The 13,833-nt window shown below is 40.2% G+C and overlaps 2 protein-coding genes and 1 long non-coding RNA gene across 3 annotated transcripts in view; 1 reads left to right on the top strand and 2 right to left on the bottom strand.

The window, feature by feature from the left end:
• Positions 1–1,735: 1,735 nt before the first annotated feature.
• Positions 1,736–9,290, bottom strand: LOC310765634 (di-N-acetylchitobiase-like). Its single transcript, XM_083620830.1, has 7 exons — positions 9,039–9,290; positions 7,286–7,424; positions 5,486–5,694; positions 4,608–4,779; positions 4,276–4,373; positions 3,680–3,841; positions 1,736–2,118 (listed from the first exon to the last, which is right to left on the bottom strand). The coding sequence occupies exons 1-7, from the start codon at positions 9,183–9,185 to the stop codon at positions 1,930–1,932; spliced, it is 1,116 nt and encodes a 371-aa protein (XP_083476956.1). The 5' UTR covers positions 9,186–9,290; the 3' UTR covers positions 1,736–1,929.
• Positions 9,062–11,251, top strand: LOC310765640. The gene is made up of 2 exons (XR_014549694.1): positions 9,062–9,198; positions 10,847–11,251. It is a non-coding gene; the product is annotated as an uncharacterized lncRNA (long non-coding RNA).
• LOC310765628 (vitellogenin-2-like) overlaps positions 10,411–13,833 on the bottom strand; it is a 30,015-nt gene continuing 26,592 nt past the window's right edge. The window contains exons 27-30 of the mRNA XM_083620810.1: positions 13,601–13,698; positions 12,697–12,791; positions 12,443–12,602; positions 10,411–10,948 (exon numbers count right to left, since the gene is read on the bottom strand). Of these exons, the coding sequence (XP_083476936.1) occupies positions 10,908–10,948; positions 12,443–12,602; positions 12,697–12,791; positions 13,601–13,698 (394 nt within the window). The 3' untranslated portion in view covers positions 10,411–10,907. The remainder of the gene's footprint in view (positions 10,949–12,442; positions 12,603–12,696; positions 12,792–13,600; positions 13,699–13,833) is intronic.

Raw genomic sequence — 13,833 nt, 5'->3', positions numbered from 1 at the left:
CTCATCGAACCTAAATCCGGCCCTGAATACACCACCTTATCTTCCTAAGCAATTTCTTGATTTGTTCTTCAGCTTAGTTGATAAATAGAAACTGAAATGTTACACAAAAGGTAAAATAAAACTTGGCTGATTTTCCAGAGTTAATATAATTTGTATAGGTAAAGGCCTTACATATATAAGGCCAGTCCCTGTGTGATGAAAAAAGCTAAGCGTTATCAACTATGCACTTTGACCTAAGCTGTGGACATGGGTAGTCAGTTATTAACCAGAACAGTCTCTTGCCCCTCTCCCATGTCAAATCATTGATCTGGCAGTTCTCTCGATGTTGGCAGCTCAGGATATGGCTCATGGTTTTATGTGCATCTTCCCCTTTCATTTTATTTACACTGACCAACAGTTTTCTGTCCATTGCTTTCTTAGGGTACGTATTTTCAAAAGAGAGAAGTTTTTCCTGCAGCTATGCAAAGGAACAGCAGTCAGAATACTTTAGTCAGAGTTGATTGTGCACAGTATATTCTCGAGTAAAAATGGTACATTGAGAGAAAGGCACAGTGTACTTTGCTACGTCCCAATATGTTTGTACGTTCAGATAGCTCTGCCTATGCCTATAAAGAAAACGGGTAACTTAACCCCATAGGAGTGGTGTTTCCAACTGTCCCCCACTTGTCCTTGGAAGCCTTGCAGGACCATGAGCAACTTCATGTAAAGGGTGTTTCTAGGACCAATGTGAAATTATAAAGCGCCTTTATTTTTGTTATTGGATGCTGGAATATTGTTTATGTAATCTTGTTATATTTAGAGTTCTGGAATGCTGTTTTTTTGTTTATTATATTTGCTATTGTGTTGCTTTGCTGCGTTACTAGGAAATGCTTTTTGTATTGTTTGGTGTTGAAATGTATTGTTTCTCTTTGCCCTTAGCCACTTTGAGCAGGCTTATTTTTATGGGAAAGCGGCATACACATAGAATGAAGGCACGAGCTGCGGAATGATCACCAGGATTATAGGAGTCTTTGGACTTCCATCTTTGCTTGGGGGAGCGAGGTTTTCGAGATCTAACTGAAAAAGAAAGCAGAGCAGCAACAGCACATCTCCTTGAAGAGCGACTTTAATGTCATGCTATCCTACTTCTTGAGACGGCTGTTGGAAGGAGGAGCTGGTGGTGGCATTTTGAGCCCATGCAGAAACTTCACCCCCAGGGTGCTTTCTGAAGTGGCTGGTCAGGGAGAGGTTGTCCTGAGGCCAGCTTGTGTATTGTGTCACAAGAGTGAGGGTGCTCTGCCTTTTGACCTTGTTTGGGTCATCTCTTAGTGGTGAAATCAGGCCAGGCAGTTGGAGGGTTGGTGAGCAGAGGAAATTTGTGTGATATTTTTTTTCTTGCTGTATTGATTTTTTTCTTTCTGCCATGGGCTTAGGTTGGCTCTTGTTATAGGGCACTGCTGGCCCCCTGTTGTAGTCAGAAAGGGATGGGTACATTGGAATTAGATTATGTATTTCCATAGGCCAGAGGTGTCATGAGAATTAGAATTGCTATCATGAGGATGGAGAACAGAGGAACACATGATGGGTTGAAAAGGATGGGCCTTTACAGGGGAAGGGAGGTTAGAAATGTTAGGGATATTCCCCTCGCTTTCTGCTTCTTCCCCCATTCTATGGGCTCTTCCTAGCGCCCATGGTACTATTGAAAGGTTTTGCTAAATAATCAATCAGTTACAGGATAAAAGAAACACATGTGATATAAGGTACTTAAAACATTATTTATTAATGCTGAACAAAATATAAAGCAGGTATTTAATTTTATTTGTTGATAATGATGTATTAGAATTGAAAAAATAAAAACCAGATAATTAAAACTAATTATATCTGTATGCAAAAATGCATTAAAATTGAAAATAATGACAGCTAACAGGCAAACTAAACACTCTCCTTTAGTCACTTTGGTATCAAGGCTGCCCACATTGCTGCTGTTTGCTCTTGTGCTAAGGAGCCACCGGAGTAGTTAAGGCAATCCGCGTTCCACATGCCAATACCCCTTAAGCCAAGTTTTTTCACATAGGCTGCCTTCAGAGAAATGCTCCTGGGATTGTCAAACCACACTTGATGAAAAGCGCCATGTTCATCCTACAAAACAATAAAACAAAGAGAATGTGTTAATATGCCTCCTGCAAAGTAAGCTTGATGATGAGAGGTTTTTGCACTTGGATCCAAGAGAGCTGAACTCAAGTCTCTGCCAAATGCTCCTTTGCATATACTCAGACAAAACAACTTCTCTCGGCCTTTGAAAAATGGAGCTAATGGGCACATGCCTCAAAGTGTTACCGTGAGGCAAAGCAAGAGGAAGCCCGTTGCAAATTTTAAACGCTATATAAAATGATTGGTTATTGACAACATGTTACACAGAGTACTGGTTAATAATATGTCTGCTTACTGTTTATGTTTCCAATAATTATTTGCAAAATCTGCAAGTCTACTTTTCCCATATATGAAGCCTTCAGCCAAGACATGACAGGTACCCATTTCATCAGGAATATCCATGCTTGATTAACGCAACACGTTATAGCTTCTGCTTTTAGAAAAAAATCAGAAACCAGTTGGTGCAGAATACAGCAACTAGGTTGTTGAGAGATGCTGGTTGGTATTAGCATTTTCATCCCTATACTTAAAGAGCTTCACTAGATCCAAGTTTGCTTCTGGGCGCAATTTTAAAAAGTCATAAATGGTCTGAGATCAGGGTCCCTGAAAGACTGCATCTTTCCAGCAGTGTTTGCCCAGCAGCTGAAATCATCATTAGAGGCAACTGCTTTCACTTTAGATGGGTGGTGAGCAATTAGAGGAAAATTTATCTAGTTATGCCTCAATTATAAAACTCCTTCCAACAGAGATCCGCTTGGTGCCTCCCCTGTTATATTTCGTTTTCTAGGCAACATATGTCCTGTTGTTTTATTTTTTTTACTATATGGGCTCCGCCCCCATCTTTAGAAGATGAAAACCATGATAACTTCTGTTAAATAGTGGGTAGACATAGCAGACGACGCAGCGATTTCTTCAAACAGCTCTTGTTTATTCACAGGCCAGAACAGAACTGAACTGAACAGCAAACAGCTCAGCCGGCCTGCTTTTATAGGCAGCCGGCTATCAACATTGTAGCAACAACAACCCAGGGTTTCCCGCCTAAAACAACTGACGTGGACCTGAGTGAAAACTATCTACACAATACTCCTGGTGGCCAGGGTGAGAACTTCAATACATAACAAGTTTGCCCAAGTTTCGTTTTGTATATCCATGCACATCCAAGTGGAGAGTTTGTGGGGTGAAGTGGCCAGGGAGAGGAATTTTTAAAAATGCATCTTGTAATCTGTCTTGCATTCAAATGTGGCTATTCCAGCTATGTCTTCATGATGCCTGCTACTCACTCTATCTTAATCATAGATATGAGGGACAAAACAACCATCACCTACTTTTTCTCTTTCTCCAACTCACTCCCACCCCAGCTTTTAATTTGTTCAGCTCGTTGCTCCCTGAAGAGTTCCAGCAAACTCAAAAGCATGTTCATCACTTTGTGACACTGGGGTTTTTTTCCTTAATGGATCAACACGCCTACTATCTGATTCTGGTGTACTTGTACAATTTATATTCTTATAAAAGAAATACATTTCAGGAAGCAAGTCTTTTAACAACTCACCTTGTATTCTAAATATGGGGCTTCCTGTTCCTCATCCCACAGGATCCCAGAAATAGAACTGTTTACCAGATCCATGATTACTTTATATGGGCGCTGACGTCCTGCTGCGTCACTGCATGGAGCCCCTCGGAAAGGAACTTTTGCGATTGAACAAACATGGGCCTAAACAAAAGCAACTTCTGTTACACAGATGTGTTAAAAAAAAGGGAACAGTCTATAATCTATGCCCCTGAATTAAACTTCAGAGACAACAGCGAACAAAACATAGTTAGATGTTAGCTACTCCCTTATTGCAAGAGCACTGCATCTCCAGTCTCAAAATGGGTTTGAAAATATTTGGGACATTGTAACATTATCAGAACTTGTATTAGAAGAGAAAATAACATGCAAATAAGCAGGTTTTTATAAAGAACATTTGGCATTGCTATAGTTTTGAATAATGATTCTAAGGAAAACATATATCTGTATAATTTATTTATGTTATTGTAATATGAAAGTTATAATGTTATATATTATGTATCTCTGTGAGCATTTTAAATAATAAATAGAAGTTGTTTTAAATAATATATATAATAAAGCAGCTATCTTTCTCTTACCTTAATTAAGCCTAGACAGGTATAATCATAGCCATACCATGGAACACCCATCACAATCTTCTTTGGATTAATGCCCATGTGAATGTATTTTTCATATTCTAATTAAATAACAAAAAAAATAATATTATATCCAACCATCTGAAATTCAACCGAAACAATCATATATCAAATGTTACAATTCTTAAATCCTCTCGCCTTCCTCAGATCTCCATTATTCAACCCCCTCTCCCCCAATTTTTTTTTTTACTTGTTTTCTTCCCTGGGTGTGGGGGAGTGGGAACAAATTTCCATGGCTTCAACGTTTTTGGAAATATTATATATTTGGTTCTTACCCATTATGGTGTGGTTATATGGAGCATTGGCTCTGGCTATGCATTCTGACCACACCTGACTCTGTTCATCGTAAGACATAACAAATACGAAATCACAAGACTCTGCAATCCCGGTGTAGTTGTAACATCGTTTGTCTATGCAATCTGGAGACCAGGCTACATCAAAAGTCACCTGTGGGGGGAAATAAAAACACACATGTATCTCTGAATGGATATTCTTAGTACATTATACACAATTTGCAATTCATTTCAACACTGCATATAGTGTGTTCTTCAACTTCGCTTTACTCAGGGTGAACCTATTAAAATTAAGGCCCTAACTGACTCATGTTTATTAATTTCACAGGGTCTACTCTAAGTAAAACTCAGCTGAATACCATCCATTCCTGTTAATTTCTTGGAATGTTTGGGGACACAACCACAGCATCATCTGTGTATATTTGGCAACAAGGTATAAGATTCTAAATTTGTTTATTTAAAAGTTATTGTGACGTTTTACATTGGATCAGATTGTTATCATTAATGTTTGATGTTTTATTATGTTTTTATATGTGTTGGAAGCCGTCTAGAGTGGCTGGGGCAACCCAGCCAGATGGGCGGGGTATAAATAAAATAATAATAATAATAATTGTTGTTGTTGTTGTTGTTGTTGTTGTTGTTATTCCTGGCCTATTACTGTTTTTTTGTTGCTGGGCTGACACTTAATGGAATATCTGTGCCTGCTATCAATATCCAGTACCAAAATTTGTGCTCATAACAGTAAATGGTGTCAAAAAAAAGAGTGTTTAATGTCATGCACTGAGATGAATCAATGGAATTTGGCTGATGTGGAATTGAATTCATATTTGTGTAAGAGTAATCTCTGCTTTATTTTTTACCTGTGATCCTGGAATTTCTCTATGAAAAGCTTCTGTTGTTTCTTTAACCAAATGTGTTAACGCATAGTACTCAGGTGAAGACTTTGCAACCTCCTGTTCAATGTCTATATTGATTCCATCCAGATGCTGTCTTTTGGCCAGATCCACTTTTTCTTTTATCCAGGCTGCTCTGACAGCAGGGTCAACAATTGACTTCACAGATATGTCTCCTAAATAAGAAAATCTGATTAAGTGCCAGGCTTGAATTGTTAGAAGGGACAAGAAACATTTTAGACTACCATGATATTAAATATCACTCAATATATAGCAGTATATCCCACTTAACTCAAGGGGGCTTACTTTGTGATAGGCTATGTTTAGGATTGGAGCCCTAATCGCTTACTTCATAACTATCCCAATCTATCCACCCAGAGCTCTCTGTACACATCCTGCGGCAAAAAGCCTTCAACAGATGATCAGGGTTTGTATGAACACCTGCTGAAGTGGATTATGTGATTAGCAGTGGGCTATGGATATTAGCAAGAAGTGAGGGTCTGAACACCAATGTTCATAAAGGAAAGGAGAAGAGAAAAAGAAATTAAAAAAGCATTTAGAAACTGCTTCAGAAGCTGCTTAAGAACTAAATCTAGTCACATGATATATTGCTGAACTTTTGTGAACGCACATATATTGTTGTGCTAAACTTATTATACTGTTGTTGACACCACTGGATTGGTTTGTTGATTTACTGCTGAATAAAACTGAGTTGTATCCTCCTCCTTTTGTGATCCAGATTCTTGTTCCCAATTACTTGATCTAGTTAACCCCAATGTGTGCCAGAGCTTAGACTAACAATTTGCACTATGTAATGGGGCCCAAGGAGTAAGCTACATGTTACATAAACTACATGTTACACCCACCACACTTTTTTTAAAAAAAGTGTGCTTAATGCTACCACTTTTATTTTGAAGGAAAAGCAGTTGTATGGGGCCCTAGTCTCCTGGCTGGCATGTGCCTCTGAAGATGCTATTTGCAGTAAACAGCACCTCTAGAGCTGGCGACAAATAGCAGCCACAGGAGATTTCTTGGCAGGAGATCTATATGGGATCCTGATCTAGACTGGGAGTACGCTATCAGTTTGAAGATGCATATCTTCAAGTGTGCTTCTTTCTCAAAATAAATGCAACACTGTTTTTTGGTGTGTGTTTTTTTAAAAAAAGCACGTTCAGTGTAAATGGAAACACCATAGCTTCCAGACTTTACATCCAGACCATGGTTTTCTGGAGCAACACATTTGGCCTGGCAGCATGTGCTCAAGCAGTTACATCCCCTTTTATCCTTGGCTGTCCACAGTATGACAACAGTACAGGATATTACATGAAGTCTCATGATCAATTACACAACCATTTAACAGAGCTTACATAGAAGTTCTCCTGAAACAATCGGAACTTTATCTTCTGTGTAAATGTGTCTAGAACTAGGGATGATGGGAGGAGAATCATGCATGCTTTACACTTCTTAGTATGCATGAATCTAAAGCCAGCAAATTTCAAAAGAGAGCTCCCCCAAAGACAAACTGATCGGTCCATCATCCCTTTGTGCTTGAAGCAGCTTAACATAATGGAGATTGCTAGTGTGTCCTGAGACTGGTGGTGCAAGTTGACAGTGCAAGCTTACTTTCACACAATCACAATATTCTCATATAATTATTAAGGTTGCGCTCCTGTGCACACTTAACAGGAGTAACTCAGTGGAGATTACGTATGAGAAAACACATACAAGATGCTGACGATACACCAAAATGTTCTCTGCAGAACGTACCTTTTAAAACAACTCTGGCTCCTCTTGAATGGGCGTAACACATAAGCTCAGGGTCGTATTTTCCGAAAATTGCCACTGTAGTAATATGTGACCAGTCATAAAATTTCCAGGCCTTCCCACCAATGTCAAATATAAAGACCTGCAGAGGCATAGAAAAAGAAAAACAGTAAAAGTCTCTCTCTCCCCCTACAATGGCCAGATGTGCTAACTCTTGTTATTGGTGTCATTTAAATCGTTTATTTGTTCATTTGGTTATTACTTATTCAATATAGTTCTATCAGTTGTTCAACAGAAATCCTCAAGGGGGCTTACAACACTATAAGCACAAAAATTGTCTGTATTTAAGCCCACCAACACTTAAGTTACATGATAATCAAAAATTAAAAGCCAGTGGCAACAGCAGTGACACAACTCAGCTAAACCTACTGAACACCATTAAATGTACAGGTAAATAAAATAGTTTGCACCCAGTGCCTTAAAACTCTAAAGGCAGGTGCAACACAAAGAGATAAGGACCAGAAAAAAACACGAAAGCCCTCATAGGTCATCAGTGTAGCTCCCATAATACGCTCTCATAGTCAAATGCTAGTAGTGTTCCTAATTCATGAAGTAGATTGTCAAAAAACGATGGCTCTAAAGAGACTTAATCTTTGTATGGATCAAATAAGATAGTTCGCTAAATTATGGGATCTCATGATAAACTTTTATCCTTTCAAATAAGTATTATCTTTAAAGAGATCAGCTAAAATTCAAGGTTTACTGACTAATGTGAAGCACAAAGATGGGTATCGTTAATTAAACCACTTCTAGGCAGCAACCCACAAAACATCTTGTAATATAAGTTGGTGAGGATTTTCCAGGGCTCAACCAATTATCCCTGGGAAGCAGGAGACAATACATTTGGGAGTTAACTTTCAGATAAGTAGGTGAGATGCACTTCCCATCTAATTTGAGCATTTTAACAATTAGAAGCATGCCTGAAGGGGCAGGGCACATTGGTTTCATTTCCTCAGATACATATCTGCCTCAGACAAATTTTCTCAGTAAAAGGGACTATTACGGTTCAGCAGTGTTGTGGTAAAAACAGAGGATGTTCAAATGAAAAATAAATAAAACAGTTCTGTATACATTTCAACGGAGGACAAGATACACCTAAGCCCCTTGAAATCTATGGATCCAAACAGGTCTAACTATGCACAGGATTGCAATCTATACATTGCAACTTGGGACTCAGCTTATACGGCTGAAAATAAAATGTTTCAAATGTGTTGTAAAGTGCAATATACAGATGTGGCACTAGGTGGCGGCAGTGAGCTATGCCAAATTCAATGTATTTTTCAAAACGTTTTTTTAAAAAAGCACTTTCACAGCATTTTTAAAATATGTGTGCAGATTCCACCTTGGACACCTTAAAATGGGAGATGAGACAAATTCATGAAGGACCCAAGTTCGGGAAACCCTGGTCCAGGTGTTGCTGAACAACCACCTCCCGTACTCCCTAGCCGTTGGCTACGCTTGCTGGGGCTGGGACGGGAGTTTGTAGTTCAGCAACGTCTGGAGAGGCTTCCTCACCACCCCTGACAGGAACAACCTTCCAAGTTACCACCACCTCCCGATCTCTCTCCCCACCCTCACCAACACCGTCGAGGATTGGCTGAGAGGAGCGTCACGTGCTCTCACCAGGCAACCGCGCCCTCCTCTCCTCTCCGCTCCCCCTCCCCGACGCCTAAGAGGTTGTTTGGCGCCTGCGCACCTCGAAGTCCCTGGCTCCCTGGATGGGGTTGCAGAGCGCGGGGTCCTCGCACGGGCACGCGCCGGAGCTCAGCCGCAGGTGGGAGATGAGGAGGAGGAGGAGCGCGGCCGGGAGGCGCGCGCAGGCGCCGCTTAGCAACCCCTCCATGTCTTCGTATCAGGTGCTTAAGCTGGGCGTGCTGCGTGCGTGAGTGCGTGCGCGCCGCGGCTGCTGCTCCTTTTCGCCTCTGCCTCTTCCAGAATATATAATCCCTGGTTGAGGGCTGGCGTGGGGGAAGGTGGGAAGCCGACTCCGCCCATAAATGGAGGGGGAGACGCTGAGGGAACGGTTCCATGAGCGCCCCTTATCGTCACCCGTCATGTTTCACCCTCAGGGTTTGGCTGTGCTTTAACAGTTCAGAGACAAAACTCAAGTGGAATAATAATACAAATAATAAAATAATAAATCCCTCAGGAGCTGCCTAATTTGGACACTTTAAAGACAGCAGTACCTGATCCTCTGCGCTCTGTATACACTGTGCAAACTTTCCCAAACTTTGAGTGGGGTGGTCGCGCCACAACTCCTTGGCTCCATAAAAATAATAATTATTTATTGCATTTATATACCGACCTATACCCAGAGGTCTCATGGGCGGTTCACAGAACAAAATAAATAAACAAAACCACAATTTATCGATGGATTGAATTTATATACTATCTTATACCCGGGGGTCTCAGGGTTGTTCACAGAATAAAATCAAGATGTAAAGCCACAAAGATACCTAATAAAAAATAAAAACAACAACCCAATAGCCTCCCCCCCTCCACAGAAAAAAACACATTTTAAAAGGGCATAGGATGTAAATCAGATCAACCAATGGTCTGGTTAAAAAGGAACGTTTTTGCCTGGCACCCAAAGGTGCACAATGAAGGCGCCAGGTGAACTTGCCTGGGGAGAGCATTGCACAGATGGGGAGCCACTGCAGATAGTCATGTTGCCACCCTCTGGGTTTCCCCAGCCAATTGGGGTGGCTTCCAACCCATATAAAAACATAATAAAACGTCAAACATAGACTCATCCCTGGTACCCACCAACCCTATAAAAACTGTTATTCGGAATGGCAGGTTGCACAACCTGCTAAGGAAGATAGCAGCACCATAACATTTGAGGCAGTAACGATTGCTTACGTTTATTGAGAATTCGATTTAAACTGTTCAGTTTGAATAATTGAAATTGCTGAGGATGATCCAGTGATAGCAGCTTTTCAAAGTTTGGTCGCCATTTACACCTCCGGCAGCCCCCTAGGTAATCCCACCAGCCCCCAGGTGGTGGTACCACCCACTTTGGGAACCACTGTCATAGAGATCCCAGGGCTTTGGTTGTTTTTTTAAAAAAAGCATCATTTGGATGCCTAAAAGCCAAGTCACCTTGCTCCCAATTCTGAAATTGCTCTGCAATAACGCCTGGCTGCTTATTTCTGGTATCGGTTGCAAGAGCCAATACTGAAAGTGTGTTTTGTGAATGTGTGTCATGGAATCTGGACTTGATGCAACATGGTATTTCAAAAGACACAGAACAAGTGCAGCTGTGCTCTTTGAATCATGATGTTTTATTAAATGATTTAACACAAATATATTTTTTAAAAATTATTATTGAAAATTACTGATAGTATTATGGTAGAAATGCATTGTTCTTCAAAGGAGAAAGTGATGCTACTTTTCCTGTTTGAAATAATTCCATTGCTCTGTCCATTAAATATATTGGCCTTGGAATGGAAACCATTTGAAGCTCTAATCTTCTGCCAAATAACATCAAGCTGTGCATTGCAGGTATTCACAGGAACATGCTGCCTGAATCGCAGTTACAATTTTGATATCCTTGAGCTTCTGATCAATGCCTATTTGCTCTTCCCCGTGGAATGGTAGCAGATTCTGGAACAAAAATGGGATGTGATACAGTTTTGCTATTTGAATTTCAATTTCACCATGTGACTGTTTAAAAAGACTATGCATTTAGAATTCTACTTATTGAGCAGAACACTGATAAAGATTTCTCTCAAAGATTTATTACTGGATTGACAACAAACTGGAGTACAATGGACATAGCTTGCAGCCAAAGTAATGAACGATAAATTTCAGGATTTCAAGAGCAAAGTAACTTCAGTGAGACTTCACTTGATCAACCCCAGTGGATTGCATTCTGTACTGTAATACATAGCTCTCTGTTTTAATATGCTTTAGTGTGAGAGGGTGGTTTTTATTTACTTATTTATTTCAGCTTTCAAACCCACATATATATTCATTTAACTGGGAAGAAAAAAATGGTTCTTGAAGAAATCTATCCTGTCATCCTTAGTCCTGACCCAGGTGCCTCTTCCTATTTCCTTAGTCCTCTGATGTAAGGGAAATGAGGAGCTTACCTGCCCAGGACTAATCAACAGTAGCTATAGACTTTTACCTATCCCCTCCAAATATCTGGAATAGGAAAGGGTGCAACCTGTTTCTGAGACTCCCAGGAATAGAATCATGTCAGTCCTCACAGACTCATCAAATAAGGTAGTCAAACTAAAGCCCAAGCAAACTGTATCTTAAAGACGACATATTCTGGATAATATTGATGGATACTATTTCTCCCTCCCTTCCCATAGAATAAGGATTAAAATACTGCTTCGCATACTTATGCTGTGTCAGGAGGTCATGTTCAGCTGCAAGTTGCTTTCTCATATCTTGAAACATTTGTACATGAACATTTAGGCGAGCCACACTGAGAAAACACATGGAGTTTAAACTATATCTAAATTATAGCCTGGACTGTTTTCAGAAACCTGATTTTTGCTAAAGCTTCCAAACTGCAGCTGGAAATCTCACATTACAAAATAAATTATGAAAACATGGGGAATTGATAACTTGCCTGTGTGGGTGGGTTATTCTGTTTTGTTTGTGCAAAATGTGTTACAGCCTGACATGAAGACAGAATAGGGAAAGGTGTCTGCTTAAATTGAGCAGGGATTATGAGCTATACTAGAGAGTGGGACTCAACCAGTGTTCTGCAATGGGAAGCCCAACTACCTGACTACATCAATGCAATGCATGAGAGAATGCCATAATGTGTGAAGTATACAATTGTGTTTTAGAAGACACATACTTCCCAGAGCTGAAGGTGGTTCATATTTTTCTGCTGCTACTATATATCTTTAAAAACACATGTTGGCTTTGGTGATTAGTAAAGTGGTCATCCCGAGTTCCTAAAAATTTAGTGAAGGGGTGGATGGAACCATGATTTGGAAATTAGTCACAGTCATGGAAATTTCTGGTTCCCTTTTTGGTGTCATCCCCCCGCCCCCCGCAAACTGTTAAAAGGTTGTGAAGAAGAAAATATGTGCATCACTGCCCAGATATTCACATATTAATAGATAATTGCCTAACCTTTGGTACAGGATTCTGATGGAAGAATCCAAGACTGAGCAAAGCTCACAGCATTTTTGGCTTCATATCCACTGGGCATCTTATATTCCTGTTCATATTCAGCATCGTATCTTCCACACATTCCACAGGTTTTCCCAATCATTGATAAAGGTACTTGAATCTGCACAGGAACGTGGTAAAAGTCAATGCACTTCTGGCTGCATATGTGTTTGTAAAAATCCAAGACATTGGTAGGATAGCAAATAAAAGTATACCATAAGCATGCGTCCATCATAGAAGAGATTTTCAATGCCAACTTCTGGAGCTTTTAGTGATAAGCCATTCTTCTCACGAGTGATAAGGATATCACCTGTAACCAGAAAACAGAATTACTTCCCCCTAAAAACTGTGGTGTAACATCTCAGTGCAAATTGTCACCATTACTGATTTCTCTCTGTTTCAGTCAAAGCATCAGATATGTGGAGCTGAAATCTTGCTGCTGCTTATGTGAAATTACTCTATACTGCGTTTGCAATATAAAAGGTTACCGGAATACAGTGGTACCTCGCAAGACGAAATTAACTCGTTCCGCGAGTCTTTTCGTCTTGCGAGGTTTTTCGTCTTGCGAAGCACGGTCAGTCGCAACCGCACCTCTTCAAGCGGTTTTAAGAAAAAGGAAAAAAACTCGCAAGACGTTTTCGTCTTGCGAAGCAAGCCCATAGGGAAATTCGTCTTGTGAAGCAACTCAAAAAACGAAAAACTCTTTCGTCTTGCGAGTTTTTCGTCTTCCGAGGCATTCGTCTTGCGAGGTACCACTGTAAATAAAATATTTGAATAATGTTTAGGCCTAATTCCACGATCAATTGGTCCCAAAGGAAAAATCAGATATATACCAGACCATAGATATTGGAGATCAACACCTGCCAAAGTAGGGGCCCAGTCTGGCTCCTTGAGAGAAACCATCTGCTCTCCTCCAAGTTGCCAATGGGAAGGACAGATTAAAAATGTGTGACGGATTGTGTGGGCATGTGACATTTTAGCTGTGGTAAGCCTTGGTACATGACTCTAAGGTCATCCTTTCAGTTGCTAACCACTGGGATACATAAGCCCCTTTACAATTTGCTATAGATAGTTCAAGTGAGTCAGGCAATTCAGGAGAAGTCAGAAAAGGTATGCTACCTTTGGAATTGGAAGTGAATGGGAGATTCTCTGGTGGAAATTCAGTACCGTTAATCCTCAGCTTTGCAAGTCCATTTGAAGAATACATGTCAACCTCCCTTCAAACAGAAAAATTCTGGTTTAATTAAGGCAATGATACATTTATGTCATACATACCAAGTGCATACCTTTTTTGACAACTTGTTCACATTGGACTAATGAACATTCTACCTTGTTATCAATCACTAGTGGTT

The sequence above is a fragment of the Podarcis filfolensis genome (genome assembly GCF_964270895.1).
Source record: "Podarcis filfolensis genome assembly, chromosome: 6".
Classification (NCBI taxonomy): domain Eukaryota; kingdom Metazoa; phylum Chordata; class Lepidosauria; order Squamata; family Lacertidae; genus Podarcis; species Podarcis filfolensis.
Note: the sequence above shows the minus strand (reverse complement) of the source record. Positions and strands in the feature narration are given on the sequence as shown.